The 26678-nt window shown below is 53.0% G+C and overlaps 1 protein-coding gene across 9 annotated transcripts in view; it reads left to right on the top strand.

Annotated features, from left to right (window-relative positions):
* CHL1 (cell adhesion molecule L1 like) overlaps positions 1-25360 on the top strand; it is a 96379-nt gene extending 71019 nt beyond the window's left edge. For 7 of the 9 annotated variants that reach the window (XM_059664551.1, XM_059664552.1, XM_059664547.1 and 4 more), the window contains 18 exons: positions 1348-1479; positions 2200-2340; positions 3054-3165; positions 4699-4865; positions 5275-5440; positions 6952-7076; positions 7715-7816; positions 7967-8164; positions 9441-9511; positions 12721-12943; positions 13757-13872; positions 13998-14202; positions 14372-14494; positions 15314-15493; positions 17619-17780; positions 18678-18809; positions 19932-20004; positions 21709-25360. In XM_059664551.1, coding sequence (XP_059520534.1) covers positions 1348-1479; positions 2200-2340; positions 3054-3165; positions 4699-4865; positions 5275-5440; positions 6952-7076; positions 7715-7816; positions 7967-8164; positions 9441-9511; positions 12721-12943; positions 13757-13872; positions 13998-14202; positions 14372-14494; positions 15314-15493; positions 17619-17780; positions 18678-18809; positions 19932-20004; positions 21709-21925 — 2645 coding nt within the window. In that variant the 3' untranslated portion in view covers positions 21926-25360. The remainder of the gene's footprint in view (positions 1-1347; positions 1480-2199; positions 2341-3053; positions 3166-4698; positions 4866-5274; positions 5441-6951; positions 7077-7714; positions 7817-7966; positions 8165-9440; positions 9512-12720; positions 12944-13756; positions 13873-13997; positions 14203-14371; positions 14495-15313; positions 15494-17618; positions 17781-18677; positions 18810-19931; positions 20005-21708) is intronic. The other 2 variants (XM_059664549.1, XM_059664555.1) reach the window with 1 other exon arrangement.
* The last annotated feature ends 1318 nt before the right edge of the window (positions 25361-26678 follow it).

The raw sequence follows: 26678 nt of genomic DNA on the forward strand, positions 1-26678 counted from the left end.
GGTTTATGAGAAGACAATAAAGTTACTATAAAGCATGCACGCACACACACACACACACACACACAGGAACAAGCCCATGCTCCTCAGTGAGGGATGTGCAGTGTGTAATGTGACGATTGCATTTTACAGGTTGTAGATCATGAACACGGATGTTTAACTTGGGGGTAAGAGTTACGTCCACCCCCGGTGCGACAGACACCGAAGCCCTTCTCTTCCTTGAACTTGCCAGGGTTAACTTGTATGTTTTTGGTTTTCCTCACAAATCTATTGGCATTTTCTTTCCATCTAATCACCTTTTCCCTCCTTTGCTTTAAAACGATGGTTACGCGTTTTTCATTGCACGTAGCCATGCACTTTGAAGACTTTCCGTTTTTGACTGAAATGGAAATTGAGTCGTTTGCGGGAGATAACCCAGCGACACTCAAAGGGAATGACCGCCGGCAGGGATGGTGCAGTTTTCCCCGAAACCAGATTACCCGAACCATCCACACTTCCATCGAAATCTTTGATTTGCTCCTCACACGGTGATGCGCTTACGGTGACAAGCACCACAGTCGTGTTCGCACTAAAGAAACACGCCTGCTTCCGCCCTGAGCCTCCCCTTAGGATTACCGCCCGGAGCCTTCGGCACAGGGGGACGCAGATAACCGAAGAGTTTCTTTTCCTCATCGTTTCAAGGGCAAAAGCTAAACGCTGCTGATAGCCTCCCCTCCCTCTTACAGAAGGCTCTCTAGGAAGGAATGCTGCCCAGTGCTTTCCTAGATGAGCGGGCAGGGACAGGTATGGCTATGAAGTGCTGCAAAGCCATTCGTTCAGACACTGAAACGAAGGGCGGAACGTTCTGTTTCTTACTGTCGGCCAAGTTCAGCTCCCTGCCGCTCCTGGAAGCTAAGCTGCAGCCAGCACCACAGAGCGCCATCCGCCTCTCCTCCACGCTCTGCTGTTGAGATGGATGCGTGCAGCAAAATGCCAAAGTAGCAATTAGATACCTGGTTTTAGTAGGTTGAATTTCTCATCCATGCTGACAGTCCAAATGAGAACACACGCATGCGCACCCACACATTCATGCACACATGCACATACACGCATGTGCACCCACCTGTACACAAGCACATATGCATACACATGCACACATGCACACACACACAAGCGCGCCCACATGTGAATACACAAGCACATGTGCACACAGGCGCACACACGCACCCTGACCTTACAGAACACTCAGCAAACATCCCTGAACCCCTGCTGTGTCTGCCACCTGCTGGTGTGCATGGAAGTGAGGGCTTTGATGTTGGTGGACCCGCTGATGTGGATAAATCTCTGAGGAGCCCGTGACTTTGTTCCCAGAGCCCCCTCGCTGGACGAAGAAACCCCAGAGTGGCGTGTATAGCACGGGGAGCAGTGGCATCCTGCTGTGTGAGGCGGAGGGCGAGCCTGAGCCCGTCATCCGGTGGCGAGTCAACGGCATCCCCATAGAGGGTAAGTGCCAACCAGCTGTGACGGGGGCGGAAGGCCATGAAAAGCCATGGAAGGCCATGCACAGAGGGCCACGCCCACCAGCGTGGCTCAGTGGTTGAGCATTGACCTATGAACCAGGAGGTTGCTTTTTGATTCCCGGTCAGGGTACATGCCTGGGTGTGGGCTCGATCCCCAGTAGGAGGCCTGCAGGAGGCAGCCCATCAATGATTCTCTTTCACCATTGATGTTTCTCTCTCTCTCCCTCTTCCTTCCTCTCTGGAATCAATAAAAATCATATTTTAAAGAAAAGCAAAGAGGGCAGGAAGGGAGACAGAGGGAAGGTGTGGGGACAGGGCCAGTGTTGGAGGGTTGGCGCCATGTGGGTGAATGTGGGCATTACGTTGGGCAGGATCAGGACCTGAATTTATAAGAGAAGTGGCATCCAGGTCATAGCCGGACGGGCCTGCTAGAGGGAAACCGGGCATGTCACCCTCGGGTGTGGCTGTGGAGAGGCGAGGAGCCTGAGGCAGTCGCCGTTTTGGCAATGAATACCAAACGGCGGAGGGGTCTGCGAATGAAACTCACGGCTGACGTTGGGGAAGTCTAAAGAATCAGATGCAGTGGACAATCACTCACCCTCAACGGCTCTTAAAATATAAATGCTGTGTGACACGCGTGATGGACGGTGCATGAATGTTTTAGGTCCCGTGTTTCTCACACTGACACTCTAATCTCCTGCAGAAAATCCATTTGCCGGTGACGTTGTCTCCCCCGGGGAGGTCAGCTTCACGGACCTGCAGCCCAACCACACGGCCGTGTACCAGTGCGAGGCCTCCAACGCGCACGGCACCATCCTGGCCAACGCCAACGTTGACGTGGTCGGTGAGTGCCCCCCGCCCACAAGAAGGCCCTTCCCCCGGCCGTGGTCCAGGGCACGGCGGTCAGGGCCACACACACCAGCTCGTTGAATCTTTCACGCATAAAACATGGGCAGGCAGAGCCCTTCTGTCTGACATGTGGGCGTCAGACTTTCTACTAAAGTTACACTTGCACAAGTGTGTTGATTTGGGGTAGCTTCTAACTCAAGAACAGGGACTGTAATATTCTGCTCTGTTCCATTCTCATAATATTCTCTGGCTGCATAAAGAGCAATTAGTTTGCACATGTTGTTTCTTTATTTTTAAAACTTACCATTATTGTTGAGAGTATTACAGGTGTCTCCTATGTCCCCCCAAATTTGAACGACAATGAGGTACCACCTCACACCTGCCAGAGTGGCTACTATCAATAAATCGACAAAGAGCCGGTGCTGGCGAGGCTGTGGAGAAAGGGGAACCCTAGCACGCAGCTGGTGGGAATGCAGGCTGGTGCAGCCGCTGTGGAAAACAGTGTGGAGTTTCCTCAACGCATTAAAAATCAACGGCCATTTGACCCAGCGATCCCACTGTTGGGAATATATCCTAAGAAACCTGAAACAGTGATTCAAAAGCACGTGTGCGCCCCTATGCTCCTAGCAGCACAGTTTGCACTAGCCAGGTCTGCACATGTCATTTCTTACATGCACGTTTCAAACTGTTGACATGGTTTTCGAATAGATGTCCGTCCGCTGATAGAAACTGAGGATGAGGAGAGCTACGCCTCCGTGGCGGGGTCCAGCGCCTTCCTACGCTGCGAGTTCTTCGCCTCGCCTCAGGCCATGGTGTCCTGGTAGGTGACCGCGTCCCGCGTCCCTGAGAGAAGGTCAGCCGTGGGTCCGTCTTCGTTTCCTCCTCTGTCACATGACAGGCGCCCTGTTTCCGCGTTGCCACCTGTACCCAGGCCTCAGGGGAGATGGGGAAGTGCCCTAATCGCACCCTCCCCGGGAGCATGGACCAGCCTGGTGGGTTTGCTCACTCGGGGAGATTGGGGGAAAGCAAAGAATCGGGGTGATTATGAAAATGAATTTAGAGTGTGTCCCACGCCGGGTGCCTCTAAGGTCTGTGTCCTGAATTACTGCTGAGTGAGGTCATTTCTAGATAGTGATCGAGCCTGCCTTCATTCTAACCCTGCTGACAACCTCTCCAACGTGGGTGTGCACTTAACGTCACTCTGTTGCCAGTGTCATGAGTCCAGCCATGTTGTTACATGGACCGACATGCGTGTTGCCTCACTGGCCACACGCGGTGTTTCAGGGGTTCCCACGTCACTCCCGGTGTGCTGGGGGCTGAGACCAGTGGGCGGAGCAGGGGCAGCCGGTCTGGGTCAGAGCCTGTCTTTACCTAAAATTCGGGGATGTTGTTCATTGTGGATGTTTAGTGTGTTGTTTTTGACCTTTAAAACTACTCCGTTAACACATGACTGATCTTGAACACTGAGATTTGGGGCACCTCTTCCGTTTTGCCTGGGAAGCCCTGCTTCCCTGGCCTGACCCAGGCCCCGGCCCTTGCAGTCCGGTGGGGGCAGCGGTGTGTCCTGGGAAATTTCAGCCCACAACCTGCGGCAGGGAAGTGTGCGGGCTGGGGCAGGGTGTGCATGGACGATGGTGAATGAGGGAAATGACTCGGGTTTGCAGGGCAGACAGAACCCAGGCCTACAGGACAGGAAGGACCCCGGGCCTGTGATGTCTCCACTGACCAGTGGCCCCCAGAACAGCAGGGGTTGTGGAGGTCAGGGTCCCTCCATTCCCAGCCTCCCATCCAGGCTCCAGGGGAGACAGGGAAGTGCCCTAATTGCCACCCTCCCCTGGAGCATGGACCAGCCCTGTGGGTTCACCATCAGAGAACATTTATTCAGCACCAAGGACAGCTGCAGGGAGGTATGACCAGCAGAGGCATACAGGGGCCCCTGCAGGTGTGTTTCAGTGGTTGACCATTGACCTATGAACCAGGAGGTCTCGGTTTGATTGCTGGTCAGGGCACATGCCAGGTTGCAGGCTGGATCCTCAGTGTGGGGCATGCAGAGGCAGCTGATCAATGATTCTCTCTCATCATTGACGTTTCTCTCTCCTTATCCCTCACTCTCTCTCTAGAAATCAGTGAAAACATATTTTAAAAAATACAGCAGAAGCATGGGGCCCGGACCCGAGCTCCCCTGGGCACCGTCGTTGGGGCAGACACGACTGTCAGTCACCCACGGGGGGAAATGTGAGCCCCAGGGAACACTGCGTGAGGCCAGCGAGGCTCCCGCGGAAGGGAAAGCTCGCACGACCTCTGCTAGTGCCCGGGGCGCACAGCCACGCTGACCCACGCCCTCTGTCCACAGGCAGAAGGCGGACGCAGCCAGGCCTCTCGAAGGCCCACGGTACCACGTCCACGCGAACGGGACTCTGCAGATCCGCAAGGCCACCGTGGAGGATGCGGGCGCCTACTCCTGCTGGGTGGAGAACGCGCAGGGGAAGACCGCAGTCACGGCCAGTCTGGACATCCGCAGTGAGTCTGTTCTGTTTCCGCCTGGCGTGAGCTCTTAACACGGGTCCCATAGGTCGCCATTTTCCCAAGTGAAATGGGATGTAAGCAACACCGGCCAGGGCAAGAAATTGAGTCTTTTTTAAAAACAAAACAAAACAAAACATGGAGGCCTTTGTTTGCTCGTTCTCCTTACTCTCTGAGCCCAGGACACAGGGAAATCGCTAAGCTATTGATCACCCTTCCCACGCGAACCACGCCGTTGCCCAGGCCGGGTGGAAGCAGTCAGCACTGCGCGGTGATGCTGGGGTATCAGCGACAGGCTCTGCAGGGGGACCCACCATCCCGCCGGCAGCTGTGGCTGGTGGAGCTGCGGGCCCGGGGAACGGGTGTGCCCTGCAGTCCTAACCCCCGTGTTTGTTCGGTGCCACAGATGCCACGAAGCTCCAGGTCTCCCCCAGGGACCCCCGCGTCCCCCGGTCACACACACTGGAGCTGCACTGCGAGAGCGAGTGTGACCCGCACCTGAAGCCGAGTCTGAGGTTGACCTGGAGCAAAGGGGGCGCCGCCTTCGAGACCAATGGCACCGAGGACGGCAGGTGGGCGAGTGCGGGCGGCAGGAGCAGGTGTGAAAGGTCAACACTGGATCGGTAACCGGACAGCCAGTGGGTCCAGCTGCCTGTCACTGCTTGAGCCAATTCAGCAGAGACAGGCTTGAATCATTTTTGAGGGTTTATTCCAATCCTGCCGGGGAGGCTTGGGGAGTGCACGTGTGTGCCTCCATCCTGTGTACAGAGGGAGGAAAAAATGCAGACGAGTCCAACTGGCATGGCTCGGTGGTTGAGCGTCGACCTATGAACCAGGAGGTCACGGTTCAATTTCCCGGTCAGGGCACATGCCCGGGGCGTGCAGAAGGCAGTCGATGGATGTTTCTCTCTCATCAATGTTTCTCTCTCATTGATGTTTCTCTCCCTCTCCATCTCCCTTCCTCTGTCTCTCTAAAAAAATAAATAAATAAGAAAAACATATTAAAGAAAAACAAAGAACATAAAAACCCCTCAGAGCAGTTTCTCTCCCCACAGGACGACATTTATATCAACTAACGAGCAAACTGCTGTGAACATATTTCAAATGTAATGAGACTTTACTTTTTAACAAAATACTTGAATACTCATGTTAACAGTACATAGATGTGGTAAAAGTTGTAATTCATCTTAACCGTTTTTCGTATAGTGATCTGATTACAAAGTGGCAAAAGTGGGAGGAATGATCAAAGCTCTGGGCAGAGGATGTAGGAAAAGAAGGGCTGGTCTGCCCCCTGCTGGTCGGATGAATCCCACAGTTTAGCTGCTGTCAGACTCCAGGGTGCAGCCTGCTCAGGGGTGGAGGGTGGGGAAATGGAAACTGAAATGGGCCAGAAACAGAGATTACCTGAGTCCATGGGGATCTGGGGCGCGTGGTCCGGGGCAGCCACAGCAGCTCCTTTGACAGAAGCAGCCGGCTGATTCTGCCTGGAGTTCCCTAACATACACCCGGTGAGAGTTACTCAGACGCGTGGCAGGTGTGAGACACGGATTCCCAGGTGCACCCAGCGGCACAGGGCCACACCCACCCATCCTGTGTGGCTGGGCTTGGTCACTAAACACAAAACAAAACAAAACTTCTCCCTTTGTGCTGGCGATCTGCGTGTGCCTGAGCGATGCTTTTTAAATCCAGTTTCCGACGGCGCGGCTCTCTAACCACGTTTGCATTGCGTGAAGTTGGCTTTGGTTTTCTTTACTCTTTCTCGAATGGTGTTCATTGAGGAATACATTTTTTAAAAATACGTTTTTATTGATTTTAGAGAGAGAGGAAGGGAGGGAGAGAGAGATAGAAACACCAATGCTGAGAGAATCGTCGATCAGCTGCCTCCTGCACGCCTCCTACTGGGGATCGAGCCCGAAACCCGGGCAGGTGCCCTGACAGGGAATCAGACCGTGACCTCCTGGTTCATGGGTCGACGCTCAACCACTAAGCCACGCCGGCTGGGCAGGAAGACATATTTTTGAAAGGATTGTGTTTGTCATTCCTGCTCTTTTCTTCCTCACCCTGTGCTCCCTGTCCCCTGCAGGATCCTGATTGACGGAGCCCACCTGACCATCTCCAACCTCACCCTGGAGGACCAAGGTGTCTACACCTGCTCGGCTCACACAGCTCTCGACAGCACTGCCAACGAGACTCGCGTCACCGTGCTCGGTGAGCGGCTCGCTGTGGGAACCCCTCCGTTACGATGACATTCGGCCAATGATTACCTGGGCCCCTGCACTTATGTTGTTAGTTAGGTTTTTTCAATTAAGTAGTAGCCCGGTTTCAAATACTTTCTCCTCATCTTCCCTTAAAGCAGTGGTCCTCAACCTTCCTAATGCCGCGACCCTTTAATACAGTTCCTCATGTTGTGGTGACCCCCAATTTCATTGTTACAAATTGAACATAATTAAAGCATAGTGATTAATCACAAAAACAATATGTAATTATATATGTGACCCCTGTGAAAGGGTCGTTCGACCCCCAAAGGGGTCGCTACCCACAGGTTGAGAACCGCTGCCTTAAAGACTTGATGCTTCATTCCTTTCCCTCTGCGCATACCCTTGCCAGGCGCAGTGGGGGGCAGGTGATGCTGTAGGGGGTGCTGGTGGGGGGATCAGGCACAGGCCTCAGCCCTGGGGGATCTCGGGAGGATCTTCCCACAGGGGGCAGCATGAGGACACTGCCGGTGACAGGGACCCGGAGGGGACGCGGCCCAGGGAGGAGGGAGGCTGGCCAGGTGCCTGGTGAGGGGTCGGCAAGCCAGGCCACCTGCTCTCTCCTCACCTTTACCTTTGGTTTTCAACCAGATGTTCCGGATCCCCCCGAGAACCTTCGCTTGTCGGAACGACAGAACAGGAGCGTGCGGCTGACGTGGGATGCCGGGGACAGCCATAACAGCAACATCAGTGGTAGGGGCGGCCTGGGACCCCTGCTACTTACCCTCCCGACAAAGCCATGCCTGACACGGCTGGCGGGTTCTCCTGTAAAACCTTTGCTGCTTCTGCTGCTGTGTCCGAGTCTCCCCCTAACCCACACACGCTCCTTTGCTGTTTCCCCAGGGTATGTCGTGGAGTTTGAGGGCAGCAGGGCGGAGCCGGGCCGGTGGGAGACGCTGGCGGCCGTCCCCGGGGAGGAGACCACGGTGCTGCTGACTCTGGCGCCCTACGTGAGGTACCAGTTCAGGGTCATCGCCGCCAACGAAGTGGGCAGGAGCCGCCCCAGCAGGCCGAGCGAGCACCACGAAACGCCTCCCGCAGGTGGGTCTGCGCACGGGTTTCCATCCAGCATTTCGGTCGGGCCCCGTTTGGCTGCCTCTACAAAGAACTGCGAGAGTGGTCCAGGCTTTTAGACTTCAGATTTTTCCCAAGACAGAGCTGGAGAAGTTCTGTAAATTAACCACTCACCAGACGCTCCGATCACACTGTCTCATTCAGAAGGATGGAAACGTTGGCCACAGAGCAGGAGCCGGCGGGCAGGGATGTGAGCCAGCGTTCCTCTGAGTGACGTCTGATAGCGGAACATCATGGTACAAGCACAGGCCGAGGGAGCTCAAGCTGGATTTCAGTGTATGGAGAGCAAGTCGGGGACTCCACTTTGTTTGTTTCTTTGTTTTTTGTTAATCCTCACCCGAGGGTATTTTTCCATTGATTTTTAGAGAGAGTGGAAGGGAAGGAGGGGCCGAGACAGAGAGAGAAACATCGAAGTGAGAGAGACACGTTGGTTGCCTCCCGCATGTGCCCCAACCCAAGGGCAAGAACCAAGCCTGCAACTGAGGTATGTGCCCTTCACCAGAATCGAGCCTGGGACCCTTCAGTCCGCCCGCCGGTGCTCCATCCACTGAGCCAAATTGGAAGAGCAGTTTTAAAATTAAGACACGTGGAAGTAAAACCATCTGCTGCTCTCCAGGGAATAAGTATGACTTCAGGAACAGGACTTCACTCCTTTAAATAAAATACATGTTTTCAAGCTGCCTCATGGGAGGTAATGGATGAGCTAACTGAAATCATTGTGGTAATCATCTTGCAGTATATACATCCTAGAGGCCCAGTACATGGATTCGTACACCAGTGGGGTCCCTCGGCCTGGCCTGCACCCTCTCGCAATCTGGGACCCCCTGGGGGATGTCGGATAGCCGATTTCGGCCCGATCCCCGCAGGCCTGATCCAGACAGGAGGGAGCCCAATCTTGTGTGTTGAGCGTCTGTCCCCTGGTGGTCAGTGTGTGTCAAAGTGACCGGTCGTTTGGTCGTTCAGTCGCTTAGGCTTTTATATGTATAGATACGCATAAAATGTATGTCCATATTTGAATATAGACTTATATCATCAACTCATTACATTGCCCACCTTAAACTTACACAATGTTACATGTCAATTATATCTCAATAATGCTATCTTAATCTTTTTAGGGACTGAGCTTGATAGGAATCAATAATTATATCCGTTATTTAATATATTTATTTACGGGGGGACAATATGATGATTTGTCTATAGGCCATACAATGGGAAAAAAATTTTAATGCTTGTCATTTTCCAGCTCCAGACAAGAATCCACAAAACGTAAGGGTTCAAGCCTCTCAGCCCAAGGAAATGGTGATCAAGTGGGAGGTGTGTATTCTTTACCGTGTTTCTTTGTGTTCTTTCTCTCTCAGGTCAGTTTGCTAAGAACAAGGATAGGACAGTTGCCGGGAGCCGGTCCATCCTTGCTGTTTCAAGGGACCTGGCATATATGGCATACGGTTCTTAATATGTTTGCTCACCTTCTTGGCGCTGTGTTTTAACCAAAGTCACCTCTCCGAGAAAGGTTGAATCCCCAGGTAGGGATTTTCCCCTGAAGTTAGGGAGGGAATAAAACCCCTCAACTAAGTGCCAGGCGGGTAATTAATCCCTTTAACTACAAACAATCATGCTTAAACTACATAATCTTTTCTCCCTGGAATGGAGATAAGAAACGCCCTAACCTTTGTAATAGAGATTGATAGGATTGAATCAACTGGTATAAATACAGTCGTAACAAGACAGAAACACACAGAACTCAGAACTCAGAACTCAGAACTTAGAACAGAATCAAGAAGACAGAACCTACACGGAGCCTAGAGACAGAAGAACTTTGCTGGAGAGAGCATGCCGGAGGATCCTGGAGAGGGACTGGCCTCGGAGCCTAGAGACAGAGCCTAGCGGGAGAACATGGCAAGGGATCCTGGACTGAACCTGACTACAGAGATTGGCAGGAGAACCTGACTGGAACCTGGACACTGAACCTGACTGGAGAGCCTGGACAGAACCTGGCTGGAGAACCTAGCGAGGGAACATGGCTACAGAACCTCGCTGGAGATCTGAAGCAGAACCTCTCTGGAGATCCAGACCAGAATTTGGCTGGAGATCCTGGCTGGAGATCCTGGCTAGGCTGCTGATCAACTGAACTCTGCCTCCGTGTCCTTCCTTCTTCGCCGACTCCGTCCACACCTTTGGGGACCCCTGGACCTGCTGGGGTTGGACCCCGGCATATGGCGCCCGAACAGGGACCACTAGGTAAGCGCCCCGCACTCGGGACGGATCGGACTCCACCGTAGGAAGAAGGTGGATAGTCTTCGCCGACTCCGTCCACACCTTTGGGAACCCCTGGAACAGGATTCCCCTAGGTAAGCCCCCCTCCCCCATTGAGAACCCCCACACTCGGGACGGATCAGACTCCACCGTAGGAAGAGGGTGGATAGTCTTCGCCGACTCCGTCCACACCTTTGGGAACCCCTGGAACAGGATTCCCTTAGGTAAGCCCCCCCCCATTGAGAACCCCACACTCGGGACGGATAGGACTCCACCAGGGTGCTACAGACCCCCCTATAGAGGATAAGTAGGGTAAGAAGGTGGATAGTACAGAACTTAGATTGAGAAGTTGTGCCATACTGAGTCCAAAGAAAGAAGACTCTGTATTGATTCTTAGATTAAGAAGATGTGCCATACTGAGTCTAAAGAAAAAAGACTCTGTATTGATCTTTTAACATATGTGCTTGCTAGCAGAGGAATTAAGGTTATTCCCAGTCAGACAGAACATTTTATACAAGAAATACATCCATGCTTTTCTGAGGAAGGAAAGGTGCCGGAAAGGTAAATGTAGAGGCATGGGAGAAGGTAGGCCCAAGGAGCCTTATCCTTAACCCCACTGCAGCCTTTCCACCCTGGGAAAGTGCAGGATTGGCAAGCTCTCCCTGGTCTGATAGATCAGGACTCAGGTAATAGCGGAAAGCGCCAATCCTACTCTTAAAATGGATACAAGAGAGCATTTCAGGGTTTTTCTTTTTAATGCTTGCTTTTAAAAAATAAAAAAGGGGGAATTTGCCGGGAGCCGGTCCATCCTTGCTGTTTCAAGGGACCTGGCATATATGGCATACGGTTCTTAATATGTTTGCTCACCTTCTTGGCGCTGTGTTTTAACCAAAGTCACCTCTCCGAGAAAGGTTGAATCCCCAGGTAGGGATTTTCCCCTGAAGTTAGGGAGGGAATAAAACCCCTCAACTAAGTGCCAGGCGGGTAATTAATCCCTTTAACTACAAACAATCATGCTTAAACTACATAATCTTTTCTCCCTGGAATGGAGATAAGAAACGCCCTAACCTTTGTAATAGAGATTGATAGGATTGAATCAACTGGTATAAATACAGTCGTAACAAGACAGAAACACACAGAACTCAGAACTCAGAACTCAGAACTTAGAACAGAATCAAGAAGACAGAACCTACACGGAGCCTAGAGACAGAAGAACTTTGCTGGAGAGAGCATGCCGGAGGATCCTGGAGAGGGACTGGCCTCGGAGCCTAGAGACAGAGCCTAGCGGGAGAACATGGCAAGGGATCCTGGACTGAACCTGACTACAGAGATTGGCAGGAGAACCTGACTGGAACCTGGACACTGAACCTGACTGGAGAGCCTGGACAGAACCTGGCTGGAGAACCTAGCGAGGGAACATGGCTACAGAACCTCGCTGGAGATCTGAAGCAGAACCTCTCTGGAGATCCAGACCAGAATTTGGCTGGAGATCCTGGCTGGAGATCCTGGCTAGGCTGCTGATCAACTGAACTCTGCCTCCGTGTCCTTCCTTCTTCGCCGACTCCGTCCACACCTTTGGGGACCCCTGGACCTGCTGGGGTTGGACCCCGGCAGACAGTATTTTCTAAGAAAAGGGAGATAAGCTATTTAGATTATACTATCATATTTTATTAATATATTTCATTTGTTTGTGTTAAAGAACATTGGGATTTCAGTGTTGTGAGAAAGAGTTTTATGGCAGCAAATAATTTAAAGAAGGTTATTCAGGCTAGAACAAGACTCAAAACTGGGTGGAATTTCTTGATTTTTTAGAGAGAAGAAGGGAGAATGAGAGATAGAAGCATTGATGAGAGAGAATCATTGGTTGGCTGCCTCCTACATGCCCCCTTACTGGGGATGGAGCCAGAAACCTGGGCATGTGGCCTGACCCGGAATGGAACCATGACCTCCTGGTTCATAGGTCGATGCTCAACCACTGAGCCACATTGGCGGGCTGGGTAGCGTTTCTTAGTTGATTCTTTCTTATGAAAAGTTAGACTTAACCCCAAGGATAGAAGCCAAGCATCTAAACTGTGGGACTCTTGAGATGAGAGGAGGCAAGGGACTAACTTGCAAACTTTGCAGAGTGACAGCAGCGCTCACCCCAGTTGCTCACGGAAGAGGGGGTGAGCTCTCCCTGGAGGGGACCGGCTGTGCAGCCTGTCTCCCACCACACTGTCACCGTCCCGAGTGCGTGTCCCTGTCACTGACGTGTCCCACCTCTGCTTTAGCCTCTCAAGTCCACGGAGCAGAACGGGCCAGGGCTGGAGTACAGAGTGGCCTGGAAGCCCCTGGGGGCCTCGGGGGAGTGGGAAGAGGAGACGGTCCGAGAGCACAGCCTCCGGGTGATGACGCCGGCCGTCTACGCCCCCTACGAGGTCCAGGTCCAAGCCCTCAACCACCTGGGCGCCGGCCCCCAGCCCCAGTCCGTGGTGCTCCACTCCGGGGAAGACTGTGAGTGACTCCTCGCACTCGGCCCCTTTCTCTCAAGGAGCTTGCATTTCCGCAGGGAGCATGACGTTCCAGCGGCCTCTGCCTGCGGGGAGGGTTCCAGCTGTGGGAGGGGCTCGGCAACTGGACTGTGGTTCCTCCTTAGGGTTGAGGCGGGGCATGCGATCAGTCAGTATAGAGTGTAAGGACGTGTGAGGGAGGTTTTCATTCTCTGTAATCCCCGAGAAAGCTATTTCTATACTGAAAAGCAAAGACCTGCCGTCATCCCCACAGTGGGTTACGCAGCAGAACTGTCCTCGGTTTCCAGTCGCCTTTGCCCTCACACGTCAAGGACCTTGTTCCCAGCCCCCTGCCCAGCCCCTGCCCCGTGCCCCGCCTCCTGCCCCATGCCTTGCCCTCTGCCCTGCCTCCTGTTCCAAGCCCACCTTGTGGACCGACACACACCTTTGGGGTGAGAACCTCCTGGTTCCCTGGGAACCGGCTCCACAGCAGAGCTTTTCTGAGATTCCACCTCGTGAAAAATTAGCTTTTTAAAAAATGCATTTTTATTGATCTCAGAAAGGAAGGGAGAGGGAGAGAGAGAAAGAGATAGAAACATCAGTGATGAGAGAGAACCATTGATCAGCCACCTTCTGCAGGTCCCCAGCTGGGGATCAAGCCTGCAACTCCTACTTGGCATTGAACCATGACCTCCTGGTTCATAGATCGACCGTCAACCTCTGAGCCATGCTGTCCGGGTGAAAAAATCAGCTTTGAATGTGTCCCAGTAGCCACGTTCGGGGCTATCGAGACCTGACCTCCCTCTCGTGCCCACAGACCCCGACGCGGCCCCGGTGATCCACGGCGTGGACGTGGTGAACAGCACGCTGGCGAAGGTGACCTGGTCCTCGGTGCCGAAGGACAGGGTGCACGGGCGTCTGAAAGGATACCAGGTTCCTCCCCACTTCCTTCGCGTGCCGACTGCCTTTCCTGCACCCCAGCTGCTTCTGGAGGGAGCCCGGAGCCCAGGCCCACACCGGCCGGCCAGCAGGGTGACGGGCTCCCGTTTCCATTGCAGATAAACTGGTGGAAGACGAAGAGCCTGGCGGACGGGCGATCGCTCCCCAAAGAGGTGAGCACCCTGCGGTTCCCGGGCCAGAGGAGCTCGGGCATGCTGCCCGCGCTGGACGCCTTCAGCGAGTTCCACCTGACCGTCCTGGCCTTCAACGCCAAGGGCGCTGGTCCCGAGAGCGAGCCCTACGTCTTCCAGACGCCAGAAGGAGGTGAGGGGCGGCCCTGGGGACTGTGCCCACGCGGGGTGGCCCAGCGGCTGAACCGACAGTAGCGAATCTGTGATCCACGAGTTCGAGTCTCGAGTTCAGTGGAAAATGACAGCGCCTGGGGCTGCGGGTTGTCGTTGTTAACTTTCCAAGTGTCTGTTCCTGTTTTCAGTACCCGAACAGCCAACCTTCCTCAAGGTCATCAAAGTGGACAAGGACACGGCCACCTTGGCCTGGGGGCCACCCAGGAAGCTGAACGGAAACCTCACTGGCTACCTGCTGCAATACCAGATAAGTAGGTAGACATTGGAGCCGGATTCACCCCCAGTCGGTGTGTCCGTGGTGTGTGGAGCGTTTGGCCCGCTCTGCCGCGGCCTCGTGCCCGTCCCGCAGGCGGTGCGCTCCGTGGTGTGCGGGGCCTGCAGGACTGGGGCAGAGGCACAGCCGCCCACCGCCGGGTTTTCTGAAGGAAACTTTATTGGAACACAGCCACGTCCGTTGGTTTATATTTGTCCAGAGCGGTTTCTCATGACAGTGTCCACGTTGAGTAGTTATGACAGAGACTGTGGGGATCTCAAAGGCCGACATAGTTACAGTCTAGTCCTTTTCCAAAAGGTTTCCAAACCCGGGGTTAGCAAAATCAACATGCCAGCGGGTAGCAGGGAACATGTGTGCCATGTTTATTTATCAGGTACTTCTAGCCGTGACTAGCTCTCCATCCAGCAGGATTCCAGTTTGCCCTTGCACGGTGATTACGTCAGCCTCGGAGAATGAAGTGAGGTGGCAGCTATGAATAATTCAGTGCTGGGCAGGCCCCAGGCATGCAGAGAAGCCAAACTAAGGGCAGCATCACTTGTATGATCATGGTTCTTTTTAAAAAACTATTTATTTTTAATGTCAGAGAATGAAGAGAAAGGGATAGAGAGATAGAAACATTCATGATGAGAGAGAATCATTGATCGGCTGCCTCCTGCATGCCTCATGCTGGGGATCTAGCCTGCAACCCGGACATGTGCCCTGACCAGGAATCGAACCTTGACCTCCTGGTTCATAGGTGGACGCTCAACCACTGAGCCACGCGGCCGGGGCTAAGGCATGGTTCTTTGTCTCCTAGTAAACGACACCGATGAGATCGGAGAGCTAAATGACGTCAGCATCACCGCCCCGTCCAAGCCCAGCTGGCGGCTGTCAAACCTCAACGCCACCACCAAGTACAAATTCTACGTGAGGGCTTGCACGTCCAGGGGCTGCGGGAAGCCTGTCACGGAGGAAACCGCCACGTTGAGCGAGGGCAGTAAGTACAGGAGCTGGGAGGACACATCTGCACTCGCGATATTTACGCCGAGGAAGGAGCGCCCGTGCTAGCCTGCTAGTCGTGCAAATCGGGGATCCGTGACCTCGGGCTATCCCCTCCTGTTCTCCACCCACATAGACCCAGAATGTATCTCTCTTGTTCGTGGAGTTCACATCGATTCAGTGCATGGGTTTCTACACGACAGGCGTCCAGCGGGAGCTCCGTGTACTAGCATATGAGGTCAGGGGCTACCGTGTGACTTAATGCAAATAGGGGACGAGGGCATGAAGTCATTCATAAGGTTAGTAGGAGGATATTTTCCTTTTGGAAATGTTTCCAGACTAAAAATAAAATTATCTCTTGCCCTGGTAGACGATGTGCAACGCTGATCTAGTACATGTCACTTCCCTACACATGTCGGACCCCTGCACACGCTGACTCACGTACCAGTTTTATGTTTCTGTCCAGTGGCTGGTGTCGCATATCTGACGTGGAAATGGCCCACCGGTCTGGTTTCATTTGCACAGTTTTTCTAATTCAATTGCACTTTTCTTTTTCCAACTCAGAACCAGGTCTCCCCAAGTTATTTCTCCAACCACGATTTGAGCCGTGGTTTCGCTAAGCTTACCCTGACACCAGCAGGGCCTCGGGAGAGAAAGGAGAAAGTAGAGTGAGGACGGAGGCCTGTGTGAGGTCCACGCGATCGGACCTGGAGGGATATTTGGGGATGGGAAGCAGGAAAGGGAGATGGCGGGAACCCCTCCCGCTGGGTTCCGGGTCAGTCCTTGGGAAAACACACATGTGCATTTCCTCTGAGGAGCTGTATCTCGATATCACGGAACCCTCCCAAAATGATACCTTTTGTCCAAGTGGGATCTCTTCCTGCGTCTCCTTCTTCTTGCTCTGCCTGACAGCACATGCGTTCAGAGCACGGGGTCTGCCTTCTTTCTGGTTATTGTCTGGTTGTCACTCCGACGCCCACGGTCCATAATCTCAGAGGGAAAAGATGGATTCGTCAGAAATGGGCTTCTGTGTGCCTTTAATGGTTTGAACAAAACATCTGCTTCTCTGTTTTTCAAAAGCTTGTGCTCCTTAATGGTTTCTCAAAGTCAAAACTAACTGCCTCTGTTTCGGTGGTGCTCAGTCTTAACCTCTCTGCTCCCTAATGCCCCTGGTCAGGTGCCGTCTGTAGCGAGGGAGGCCCTCTGTCATCAGAAACTCTGCATCGCTTCCTCCTCTGTGGGAGCGTTATAACTAACGCTCAGCATGTCACATCGCATCCCATCGAAAACAGTGTTTCCTGACCCCTCGACATAGGGAATATATTTTACTTCCGAATAAGTTAACGTTTTCCGGTTTCCACTTAGTCTGTTGCTTTGATTCTTAGCAAAAATAGGTATTTTGGATAGTTTGTTGCAAGGCCAGAAATTAAAGGTATCTTTTAATCACACTTGGCTCATATTTTTACCTGCAACGATGAGTTTTTACGATGACTATGTGGCATATTCATGTTTTTCTTTGGAAAGTGTCCATTTCTCAGAGCACGTCCCAGCCTCAGTGCCTTTTGATTAAATGTACCTGGAAACCTGCACTTTCTATAGCTTGAGTCCCTACAGATGTGCCGCACTTCACGTGTGGCCATAGTCGGATGCCGCTCCATCGATATTTATGGAGAAGAGCAAGGCAGAAAGAAGTAGCATGGAGTGAAGATGGCTGTGCTTCCAGTTATAAGCCTTCAAGGCCACACTCCGTCTCCTGCTGGGCGTGTAAAGTTCAAATTCCGCAAAGTGACAATGCACAGTTTTTTTTAGGTCCGTATTTGGTTTCGAACCGTTCTCCTGGCCAGGTAGACTTACTAGTATGTACAGCGTCTACTTATCAGCTTGTACGCATCCCAATAGGACACGCATCCAGCGCATGGCATTTACCGAGCTTCAGCGTTCTAAAAGGAACATAGGACACGTCCATTGTATTGATCCTCCTGGTAATTCAAGGACTGTCTCAGGGGAAATGGTGCTGCCAGGGGCTCTCTTTTGCGTCTCGATTAACACTCTCTCTGTTTCCACCTTTCCGCCCGCTTCGCCACGCTCACGGTTCCTGTGCTCTCCCCGTGTACCTTCCTCAGGCAGAGGTCTCGGGAAGCTCCCAGAAGGAGTGAACGCCACTGAAAAGGTTCACCCCCCCGAGGTGCCTGAGCCCGGAGCCGAACACGCAGTCCGCCTCCTGCCTAAGAACTGGGTTGGGAACAATAGCATTTTTGAAGATGTGATTGAGGCCAGAGGGAGAGGTGAGAAGTGGGATTGCTGGGGCAGCCTCGGACGGCACATCTGCGTCTGTAGATGGTTAGGTGCCCCCCCTCCCCACATTGAAGGTAAAAGTGTGCAGGGTGTTGGCTGTAAGAAAGCAGTTTCCATTCGTTTCGCATAGCGGATTTTTGTTTATTTATTTATTTATTTGGTATTTTTAAATCCTCACCCGAGGATAGTTTTCCATTGGTTTTGAGAGAGAGTGGAAGAGAGAGGGAATGACCGAGAGAAAGATCGATGTGAGAGAAACACATGGATGGGTTGCCTCCTGCACACGCCCTGACCGGGGCCCGGGCTGGGGAGGAGCCTGCAACCGAGGTATGTGCCCTGGACTGGAATCGAACTGGGGACCCTTCAGTCCGCAGGCCGATGCTCTATCCTCCGAGCCAACCGGCCAGGGCGTCAGCGTAGCATTTAAAACTGTCCCAGTGGAAAGCTTCCCACGGAGCCCTCGCCCTGGCTGCTCCTTCTGGAATAGTTGCCTAAACTAGCTCCTGCTTATTAACACGCGTGAATAACAAAAACTAAAAAGGAAAACAAGAGGAACTCGGAACCCAGCATCACCATGGCAACCTGCAGTGCCCGAAGCAGCTTCTGCTTGTGCTTCCGCCGCTGCGTGCTTGCCTCACCCACCTGCCTGTCCCCCGCCTTCGGTCCTCACACTCAGACCCGGCCAGAGGGGCTGTTCCCAGTCAGAACGCGCCCTGTGTCCGCGTTCTCCCCGGGAAGTGTCCTCCCGGTCCCCTTCCCGCCAGGGTCCCCGGAAGGAGACACAGAACGGATGCTGTTTTGAGTGTTTGTAAATGAGGGGTCACTTCCCCCAAAGGGGCGCAGTGCTGCTGGCTCTCGGGCCCTCAGTGTGTGACTTCTGTGCGCAGAGTACGCGGGCTTGTATGACGACATCGCCACGCAGGGCTGGTTCATCGGGCTGATGGGCGCCATCGCCGTCCTCACCCTCGTGCTGCTGACCATCTGCTTCGTGAAGAGGAACCGAGGCGGGAAGTACTCAGGTAGGAGGTTCCTCTTTCTTTTATGTTTACTGGGCCAACAATACACTCATAGAAACAGCCTGAGCCTCCTTTGAGGGACGAGTGACTGACGTAGACATGGTACCTATACACAGTGGAATACTACGCAGCCCTGAAAAAGGTGGGACACTGCCATTTGTGACAACATGGGTGAGTCTTGGGAGTCATGCCAAGTGGAATAGGTCAGACGGAATTGATTTCACTCCTATGCGAAATATAAATTAAAAAGCAACAAATGAACAAATAAGTTTGTTTTTAATAGAGCTTCCAATTGATTAAATATTACTCTCCAGGGGGCACTCTTCAGAGATGTCTCTTATTCTTCTAATTAAACATATAGGTTAAATTTACATGAGTACATTAGAGATACAGTGTGCTGTGAGGAGAAACCATTCCTATGTTAACTGACCAAGGGGGACGTTGTCTCCAAGTGGTTACACACTTTCCAGTTTCTAGTACTTAACATGGGCCCTAAGGAGACTTACAATGCTTCCCAGCTTCTCTCTTTTTTTTAAAAAAAAAAAAAAATGTTTTTATTGATTTCAGAGAGGAAGGGAGAGGGAAAGGTAGAAACATCAATGATGAGAGAGAATCATGGATCGGCTGCCTTCTGCACACCCCACACTGGGATCAAGCCCTCAACCTGGGCATGTGCCCTGACCGGGAATCGAACCATGACCTCCCGGTCATAGGCTGACACTCAGCCACGGCAGCCGGGTCAATAATTGACGTTTGTTCTCTGTAGCGTAGTGACAGGGCCCTGAGGTGAGCCTGTGGCATCTTCCAGAAGGCTAGGAGAGCACGGGGTGGGCGTGGTCACTGGTTCCCCAGAGGTCATGGCCGAGCCTCGGACCCACAGAGTGAAGAGTGAATACGTGGAACCCGGCAACCTGCCAGGACTCAATGACAAAGAGCGAGAACCCAGAAAACCCCTGTTTTCCTTTACGAGGTCACAGGCGGTGGGAGAGTCAACCACAGACACACCCACGCGGCCTCATCGGCGGTGTGAGCTCCGTGGAGGTTACGGGCCGCCCCCACCCAGCCTCGCGGCTGACGCGTCGCCTTTAAACACGTTGGCATTGTTCGCTTCTCTCTTTTCTTCAGTGAAAGACAAGGAGGACCTGCACCCGGACCCGGACGTTCAGTCGGGGAAAGATGAGACCTTTGGTGACTACAGGTGAGCATGACGCCCGCCCCACACGGCCCAGGGGCAGGCGCTCCTCAGGTCCTCAGGTCGCAGGGGCAGGCCCAGCGGCGGCACCCGCATGCCTCCCCTGCGCCCTCGGAGCAGGTACCACGCTCTCATCTCCTCCCCCGAACGGTGCTCCTCAGGAGACCCCTCTGTCCCCACCTTCTCCCAGGAGACCGTGTCCCGGGCATGGAGACTGGCACTCACCTGTGCCCCAAGCAGGGGCCGCCCGAGGGCTTCGGTCGTGGTAACTGCAGAATCCCAGCCCCGAGCCAGTGGCCGCATCAGTCAGGGCAGCTGACGGCGCTTCCGCCGAGTTGTGTGTCCAGCTCTCACTGCTCTGGGGTGTGGGTGACGGAGGTGCCTGGCCGGGAGGGGGCCCCCGAGGACCCCACAGACCAGGAGCCGAGCGTGGGCCCTGAGCGCTGGCTCCACGCGACACATCACTCCTGCTCCCTCGGCGACAGTGCGTCCCATGAGGTGGGGAAGGGCGGTGCCCTGGCGCGGCTGCCAGGTGAGGGCAGGACCCCGGCCCACAGCCCAACGGCCACGCGTTCCAAGTGCTCCCACATCTACCTACATCTCTCCAGTTCTTCCTTTTCCACTTTCATAAAGCTGTGTAGGGTGGTAGACGACTTTTTAAGGTGTGATCGTCGTTACTACTTAAAGTAAGCCCCGATCAGGAATTTAGGAGACTGTATTGCGTTATAGACATTTCACTAACTCAGAGTTGCTTTTAAAGATATATTTTTATTAGTATTACCATTTTTAAATCCTTATCCAAGGACATTCTTGGAGAGATGGAGAGAGAGAGAGAGAGAAACATTGGCTGGTTGCCTTCCTTCCACCCTGACCAGGGATGGAACCCACAGCCCAGGCGTGTGTCCTGACCAGGAATTGAAGGGCAATTTTTTGGTGCACAGGGTGATGCTCAACCAAGGCCAGTGCCAGAGTTGCTTTTTTTTTTTTTTTTTTTGAAGCATAAAACCCAAACCATAAGTATAGGATGCTAATGTTCTAAAAATGCCAGCCATTTAAAAAACATTTAACAAACCTGAGTTTATACACTCCATTAAGTTAACTTCTTTGGTTATAAGAAACAGAATTTCATCGAGGAACCTAAACAAAGAGTGATTTGGGGGAGGATTTGGGGGAACATATCAGATCAAAGGTAAGACAGAAGGTGGAGACTTGGGGATCCTGAGTTCCAATGTTCGAACAGCCAAGGAGGCAGCGTCTGTCCTGTGTCTGCAGGGCACCCGGCTTCCCAGGGAGCTCCGGGCTGTAAGGGGAGCAGAGCTGCTGTGGAAAATGGAAAATAGGCCCGGCCGGATTCGATTCCCAGTCAGGGCACAGGCCCGGGGTGCGGGCTCGATCCCCAGTGTGGGGTGTGCAGGAGGCAGCCGGTCAATGATTCTCTCTCATCATTGATGTTTCTCTCTCTCTCTCCCTCTCCCTTCTTCTCTGAAATCAATAAAAATATATTTTTTAAAAAGGAAAATAATTTCTCAGTTGCTCAGAACGGCACAGATGGGTGGTGACTTTTGAAACGTGTCTGTGAAAGTGTCCTTTGGGGTTTGTGTGTCCGTCTCCCATGGTGACGATACCCTGAGCACAGAGCTCTGATCCACCCTCGCTCTGCGGGAGCAGCTCCGGTTCGAGGCTGCTGACCTGCTCTCTCTTATCCCCCAGCGACAGCGACGAGAAGCCCCTGAAGGGAAGCCTTCGGTCCCTCACGCGGGACCTGGCGGCCACGGAGAGCGCCGACAGCCTGGTCCCCTATGGGGACGGTGACCACGGTCTGTTCAGCGAAGATGGGTCCTTCATCGGTGCCTACGCGGGGTCCAAGGAGAAGGGCTCAGTGGAGAGCAACGGCAGCTCCACAGCCACCTTCCCTCTGCGCGCGTGAGTGCCACACGTGGGCGCCACACGTGGAAGCCACGTCCCCCTGCGAGCGTGACCATTCCTGTGGGAGCCACGCTCCCCCTGCGAGCATGACCACTGCCTGTGGGAGCCGTCTCCCCCCTGCCCGTGTGGCCACCACGTGTGGGAGCCACGGTCCCCCTGTAAGCGTGACCGCCACGTGTGGGAGGCACACATGGGAGCCACGTTCCCCCTGCCCGTGTCGCCTCCAAGTGTGTGGGCCATGTTCCCCCTGCAAGCGTGGCTGCCTCGTGTGGGCATTAGCGGTTCCCACTGACCTCCTGTCTGTCGGCTCGCGGGTCCAGAGCATGCACCTGGGACCCAGCACTGCCAGAGGCTCCAGCCAGACTCCCACGCGCTGCGGCCACGTGGAGCAAACAGCACTGCCGTGAAAACTAACAACGCCCTGAGTGCCGCGGGCCTCTTGTTGTTGGTTCGTTTTCTTTACAGGTGCTGAACATGCAGAACACGGAACAGCCGTGTTTGGTCCACCTCCAGGAATCCAAAGCGTCCGTCAGTGTGTTCCGTCCCCACCGGCCGCGTTGGCACAGCGTGGCGGCCCCACGGGGGTCTCTGTTTGCACGAGTGTGCTTTTGCAGGGGAGTCTGGGTGATGCTCCCCTACAGGTTAGAAGGTAGATGGGGGAGCACACAGGTTATTTAAGTGTAAAGAGGACAATGAATGTCTTATTAAAACCGTTGTCTGTATGCAGTCAGAGTTTATTATTTAAGTTTAGGAGAAGTCTTAGTACACGGTCCGCTAGCACTTGCTGGGCGCTATTTGCCCGGAGACAGCCCTGTTTCAACAGCAGCCGAACTGCCTCAGCTGGAACTGCTCATTCCTATCGGCTATGATCCCGGCACACGTCCTGTTGGTGTTTTTTTCTTGGACTAAATTCGGCTGCAGGAGAGGCCGCGTCCCAGGCCATCTTAGGAAAGATGGCTTGTCGTGGCTCCGTGACATCCGCACTCCCACGTGACGGCTCCCCCCGCTGCCCTTTCCCTGATGGCCCGCCGCATCTGCTCGCGAATGCGTTGTGCGTGCCGTGTTGATATCCACACGGTAGGAGGCGGGGTTGGAGGGGGAGAGAGGACATGAAGGACGCTGTGCCCACCATCCCAGGGCCACGCAGGGCCGTGCGGCTCCCACGCATGGCTCTGTACAAAGCCCCCGGATTCTGTTCTTCATGGCTTCCGCCCAGGGTCTTACAGTAACACGTCCTGTAGACGTGGAGGGAATGTCTTCATATTTTTCAACATAAGTTTTGTTGGGGGGCGTGTGCTCCAACCCCAGCCCCGAGGGAAGCTGTTCACACACGACCCTCCATCACGGGCTGACCATGCTTGGGGGCGTGTTCCGTGTTCTCCTGGAGACATCAGCGCGAGGTGAGGGAATTCATTGCCTGGCAGGTGGGCTGCCCATCCGCCCAAAATTGTCCATGAAAACGTGAAGAAAGCATGTGAAGGCTCGTGCATGCGCATCAGCGACCTCCAGTGCTCAGCTCTCCATGTGCGGAAACAGCTCTTACCCTCCCCACAAAACCCCTGATTGTGTTTAAGCCAAATTGGTTCCCAGATTCTGCCTTTTCGGAGCTGTGGCTGTGGGCATCCCTTCTAGCGAATCCCTTGACTTTGGTGTTTGTTGCCTATATCTATCTGTCGTTTTAAACCTCGTGTGTTGTCCAAAATGCATGGGCAGGAAAGAATGTCTTAGTTAAAACAGCGACTTAGGGGTCAGGATCGGAGCGCGCCCCCCCACCCCCAACTCCCAGCACAAGTTTCCAGCGGGGAGCCTTGGTCCTCGCCCTGCGTGGGGGTGGGGACCCGCACACCCGTGGGGGGCACCCCGAACTCCATCCGCATCTGGTTTCTAAGGACCCGCTTTCTGGAGGCAGGATCCTCATGTGCTGGCTTCTCCGGGGGAGATTCTGGTCCCCGGCTCCTGACGAGGCCAAGGTCATGACTCGGTGGTTTCGTTCCTCGGCGACTTCAGCTCCTGTTCTTGGTCATCAGGCCTCCAGAAGGCACCGGGAGCACGTTTGTGATGGATTCAATAACCTCCCGTTAGAAGCCCACACAGTGGCCACATGTTTCCTTGTCCGAAATCTTAGCGCTCCCTTAGCTGGGGAACAAGGGGGTCCCTTCTGAGTGGCCCAAACCAAGGGGCGTGGGCCGTGCGACTGCCCTCGGCGGCCTTTCTCGATCTCCCGTGACCTCTTCTCCGCGCCCCTGGCCTCTTCTCCTGGGAACCTCCGCACAGAAGGACCAGATTTGAGACTGACTTTCTCGCGCCCACGGTCGACGTTCCTTCGATGTCACAGGTTGTATGTTCTCGCGAGGACTCTTGGTGGAATGACCCAGGCTTGGGGAGACCGCAGTAGTCTCCCGGTCCCAGCACCGAATTTGTACAGAAACCCTAACACAGGCACATGCTGGACCCCTCTGCTTCAAACGGTCTCAACTCTCAAGTGCTAACGATGATCTCAGTTACCTTCTCTTTGTCACAGGGTGTTCTTCTTTATGAAGAAAAATTTGAAAATAATAAAAGCTAAGATGCCTTTGAACTTGATCAGCAAACCCATACTCTGATGACGCATCGAAAAGTCACCCCACGCACACCCACGCAACGCTTTCCTGTGAGCACATAAATATATTTTTATAGGAAAACAAACCTACAGGAAAGAAAGTAGATCCGCTGTTCCGTGAGCAGCACGATGCGCACACGCCATCAAAAAAAATGACCAGTCAGATGAGAATGAAGCAGGGTCTTTGCTACGCAGAAGTGACTCATGAGCTCTGCACGTATGTTCATGAGCCGATGTGAATTGGGTGGGTTTGTTCTACTTGTGTAAAGGTGTCTGCTATTTTGGATTTCCCCATGTTTGTAAAAATGAAAAAGCACAATGGAATTGTGCGGGAAGCCTCACATAATATTTTTTCCTATTTTATACTCATGGAGGAGATGAGCTAAAGAGAGAGACGGATCATGAGAAATGTTGTTCGGCTTTTCTAAGCATTGAAAACACGGCTGCCCGTCGAAACCCTAGCTCTGTTTACCTGCCACTAAGATAGGGTTCCTGGCACAAGGTGGAGTGGGTCCTAAGGGCCTGGTGTGTACTCTGTGGTAGCTAGACGCCGAGGGCTCCCGCGGGGCAGCGGGCATGTGGAGGCGAAGCTGACCTCGCTGTGTGTCTTATACTCTGTGATGATGTCATCAGTAGAGATAAAAGGTATGTACACTGGCTTACCAGATTGCTTTTTTTTTTTAAACTTAGATTGATATTCATAGCTGAACTTTATTGAAATGTGTTTGTGTTGTAGGTGGTGTTTGTACTATGCCTGTGAAAACGTACGGTTTAAAACTATTTTCATTATACATGAGATTCAACTTTCCAAATAAAAGTTTGGCTTCATGAACTCTACACACATGTGTATTCTTTTCTGTCCAGACGAGAATCAGAATGTGCATATCAACCTTACCTTCGGTGGCCTCTGAGCCTGGACTATTATCAGCGAAGTGTATTTTTGTAAAGTATAAATGAGGTATAAATGCAGTATAAATACAGTGTTTTTATTTGAATGCCTGTTTACAGTAGACAGTTTACCATCACTGTCTCCAACATATCCTGTGCCGTAAGTTCTATACTGAAGGTTAATGCAAAACTGAGGCGAATGCACGCTCACCGGGTTGTTCGTAAAACAACACAGAAATGTCACTTTGCAAGAAAATGGCCAGTGGCTGTCCTTTCAGATAAGGCTGGTGGTAACTGGGACTCCCAGTGGGGCTCAGCAGGCAATCTATTGGAAACTGTGAATTTTGAAAGTGGTGTGCGTGCACTAAGCACGTTGCATACGTTACCGGTTGACGTCTGGGGCAGCCTTCTCTCTGTAGAATGGAGGCCCAGAGGCTCCCTGGTGAGCGCGGCCAGCGGTCGGAGGCAGAATCGAGCAGAACCCGGGCTCGAGCCACACTGGTACATTTCCTCTCCACCCCCCTCACATTCTCCCAGAAAGGCTGAAGGAAGGTGAGCTTGGGGTCAGAGCTGACTAATTGATCATGTTTAGGAGAACTTGGCTTTTAGATACGTGGTCAAAACAGACACAGGGGAAACAGTGTGGTATGTGCATCTCAGCCATGGGAAAGGACAACCTGAAAAGCAATCATTGGAATAAACTGGTGAGCGTGTTGCATTGAAATAAACTGGTGAGCGTGTTGCATTGAAATAAACTGGTGAGCGTGTTGCATTGAAATAAACTGGTGAGCGTGTTGCATTGCAGTTCTCCTGGAGGGACACACAGTAGCCAGTCTCACTGGGCCTGCGGCTCCTTGCAGACTCGGTCTAAGTCCTGTCGTAACCGTCTGTCTCCCTCGCTGTCTCACCCATCCGAGTCCCGATTGTCACTCGCACTCAGGGCGTCTCGAGAGATCTGAGCCCGGATCCCTCTCCGATCTGAGGCTTCTATATTTGACTTCCTACAGGCCTCTCTTCTCTGTCTCAAAGTCCACACTTCGGGAGCGGAAGCGTAATTCTGGGGGAGACACGTTCACATTATAACATTAAGTTCCTGTGTAGAGAATAAGAATCGACTGTGTGTTAAAATGGATTTAAAAACACCCAGAACACGCCTCTTTGATGGACTTAAACCTTGGAGGCATCTCATAGTTGTACCGTTTTTCTTAAAAGGTGTAATTAAAAGGCTCATCCGCTAGGTGGGAGTGTTTCAAAGAAAGTCCCCGTG

This window comes from Myotis daubentonii, chromosome 14, assembly GCF_963259705.1.
Source record: "Myotis daubentonii chromosome 14, mMyoDau2.1, whole genome shotgun sequence".
NCBI lineage: Eukaryota > Metazoa > Chordata > Mammalia > Chiroptera > Vespertilionidae > Myotis > Myotis daubentonii.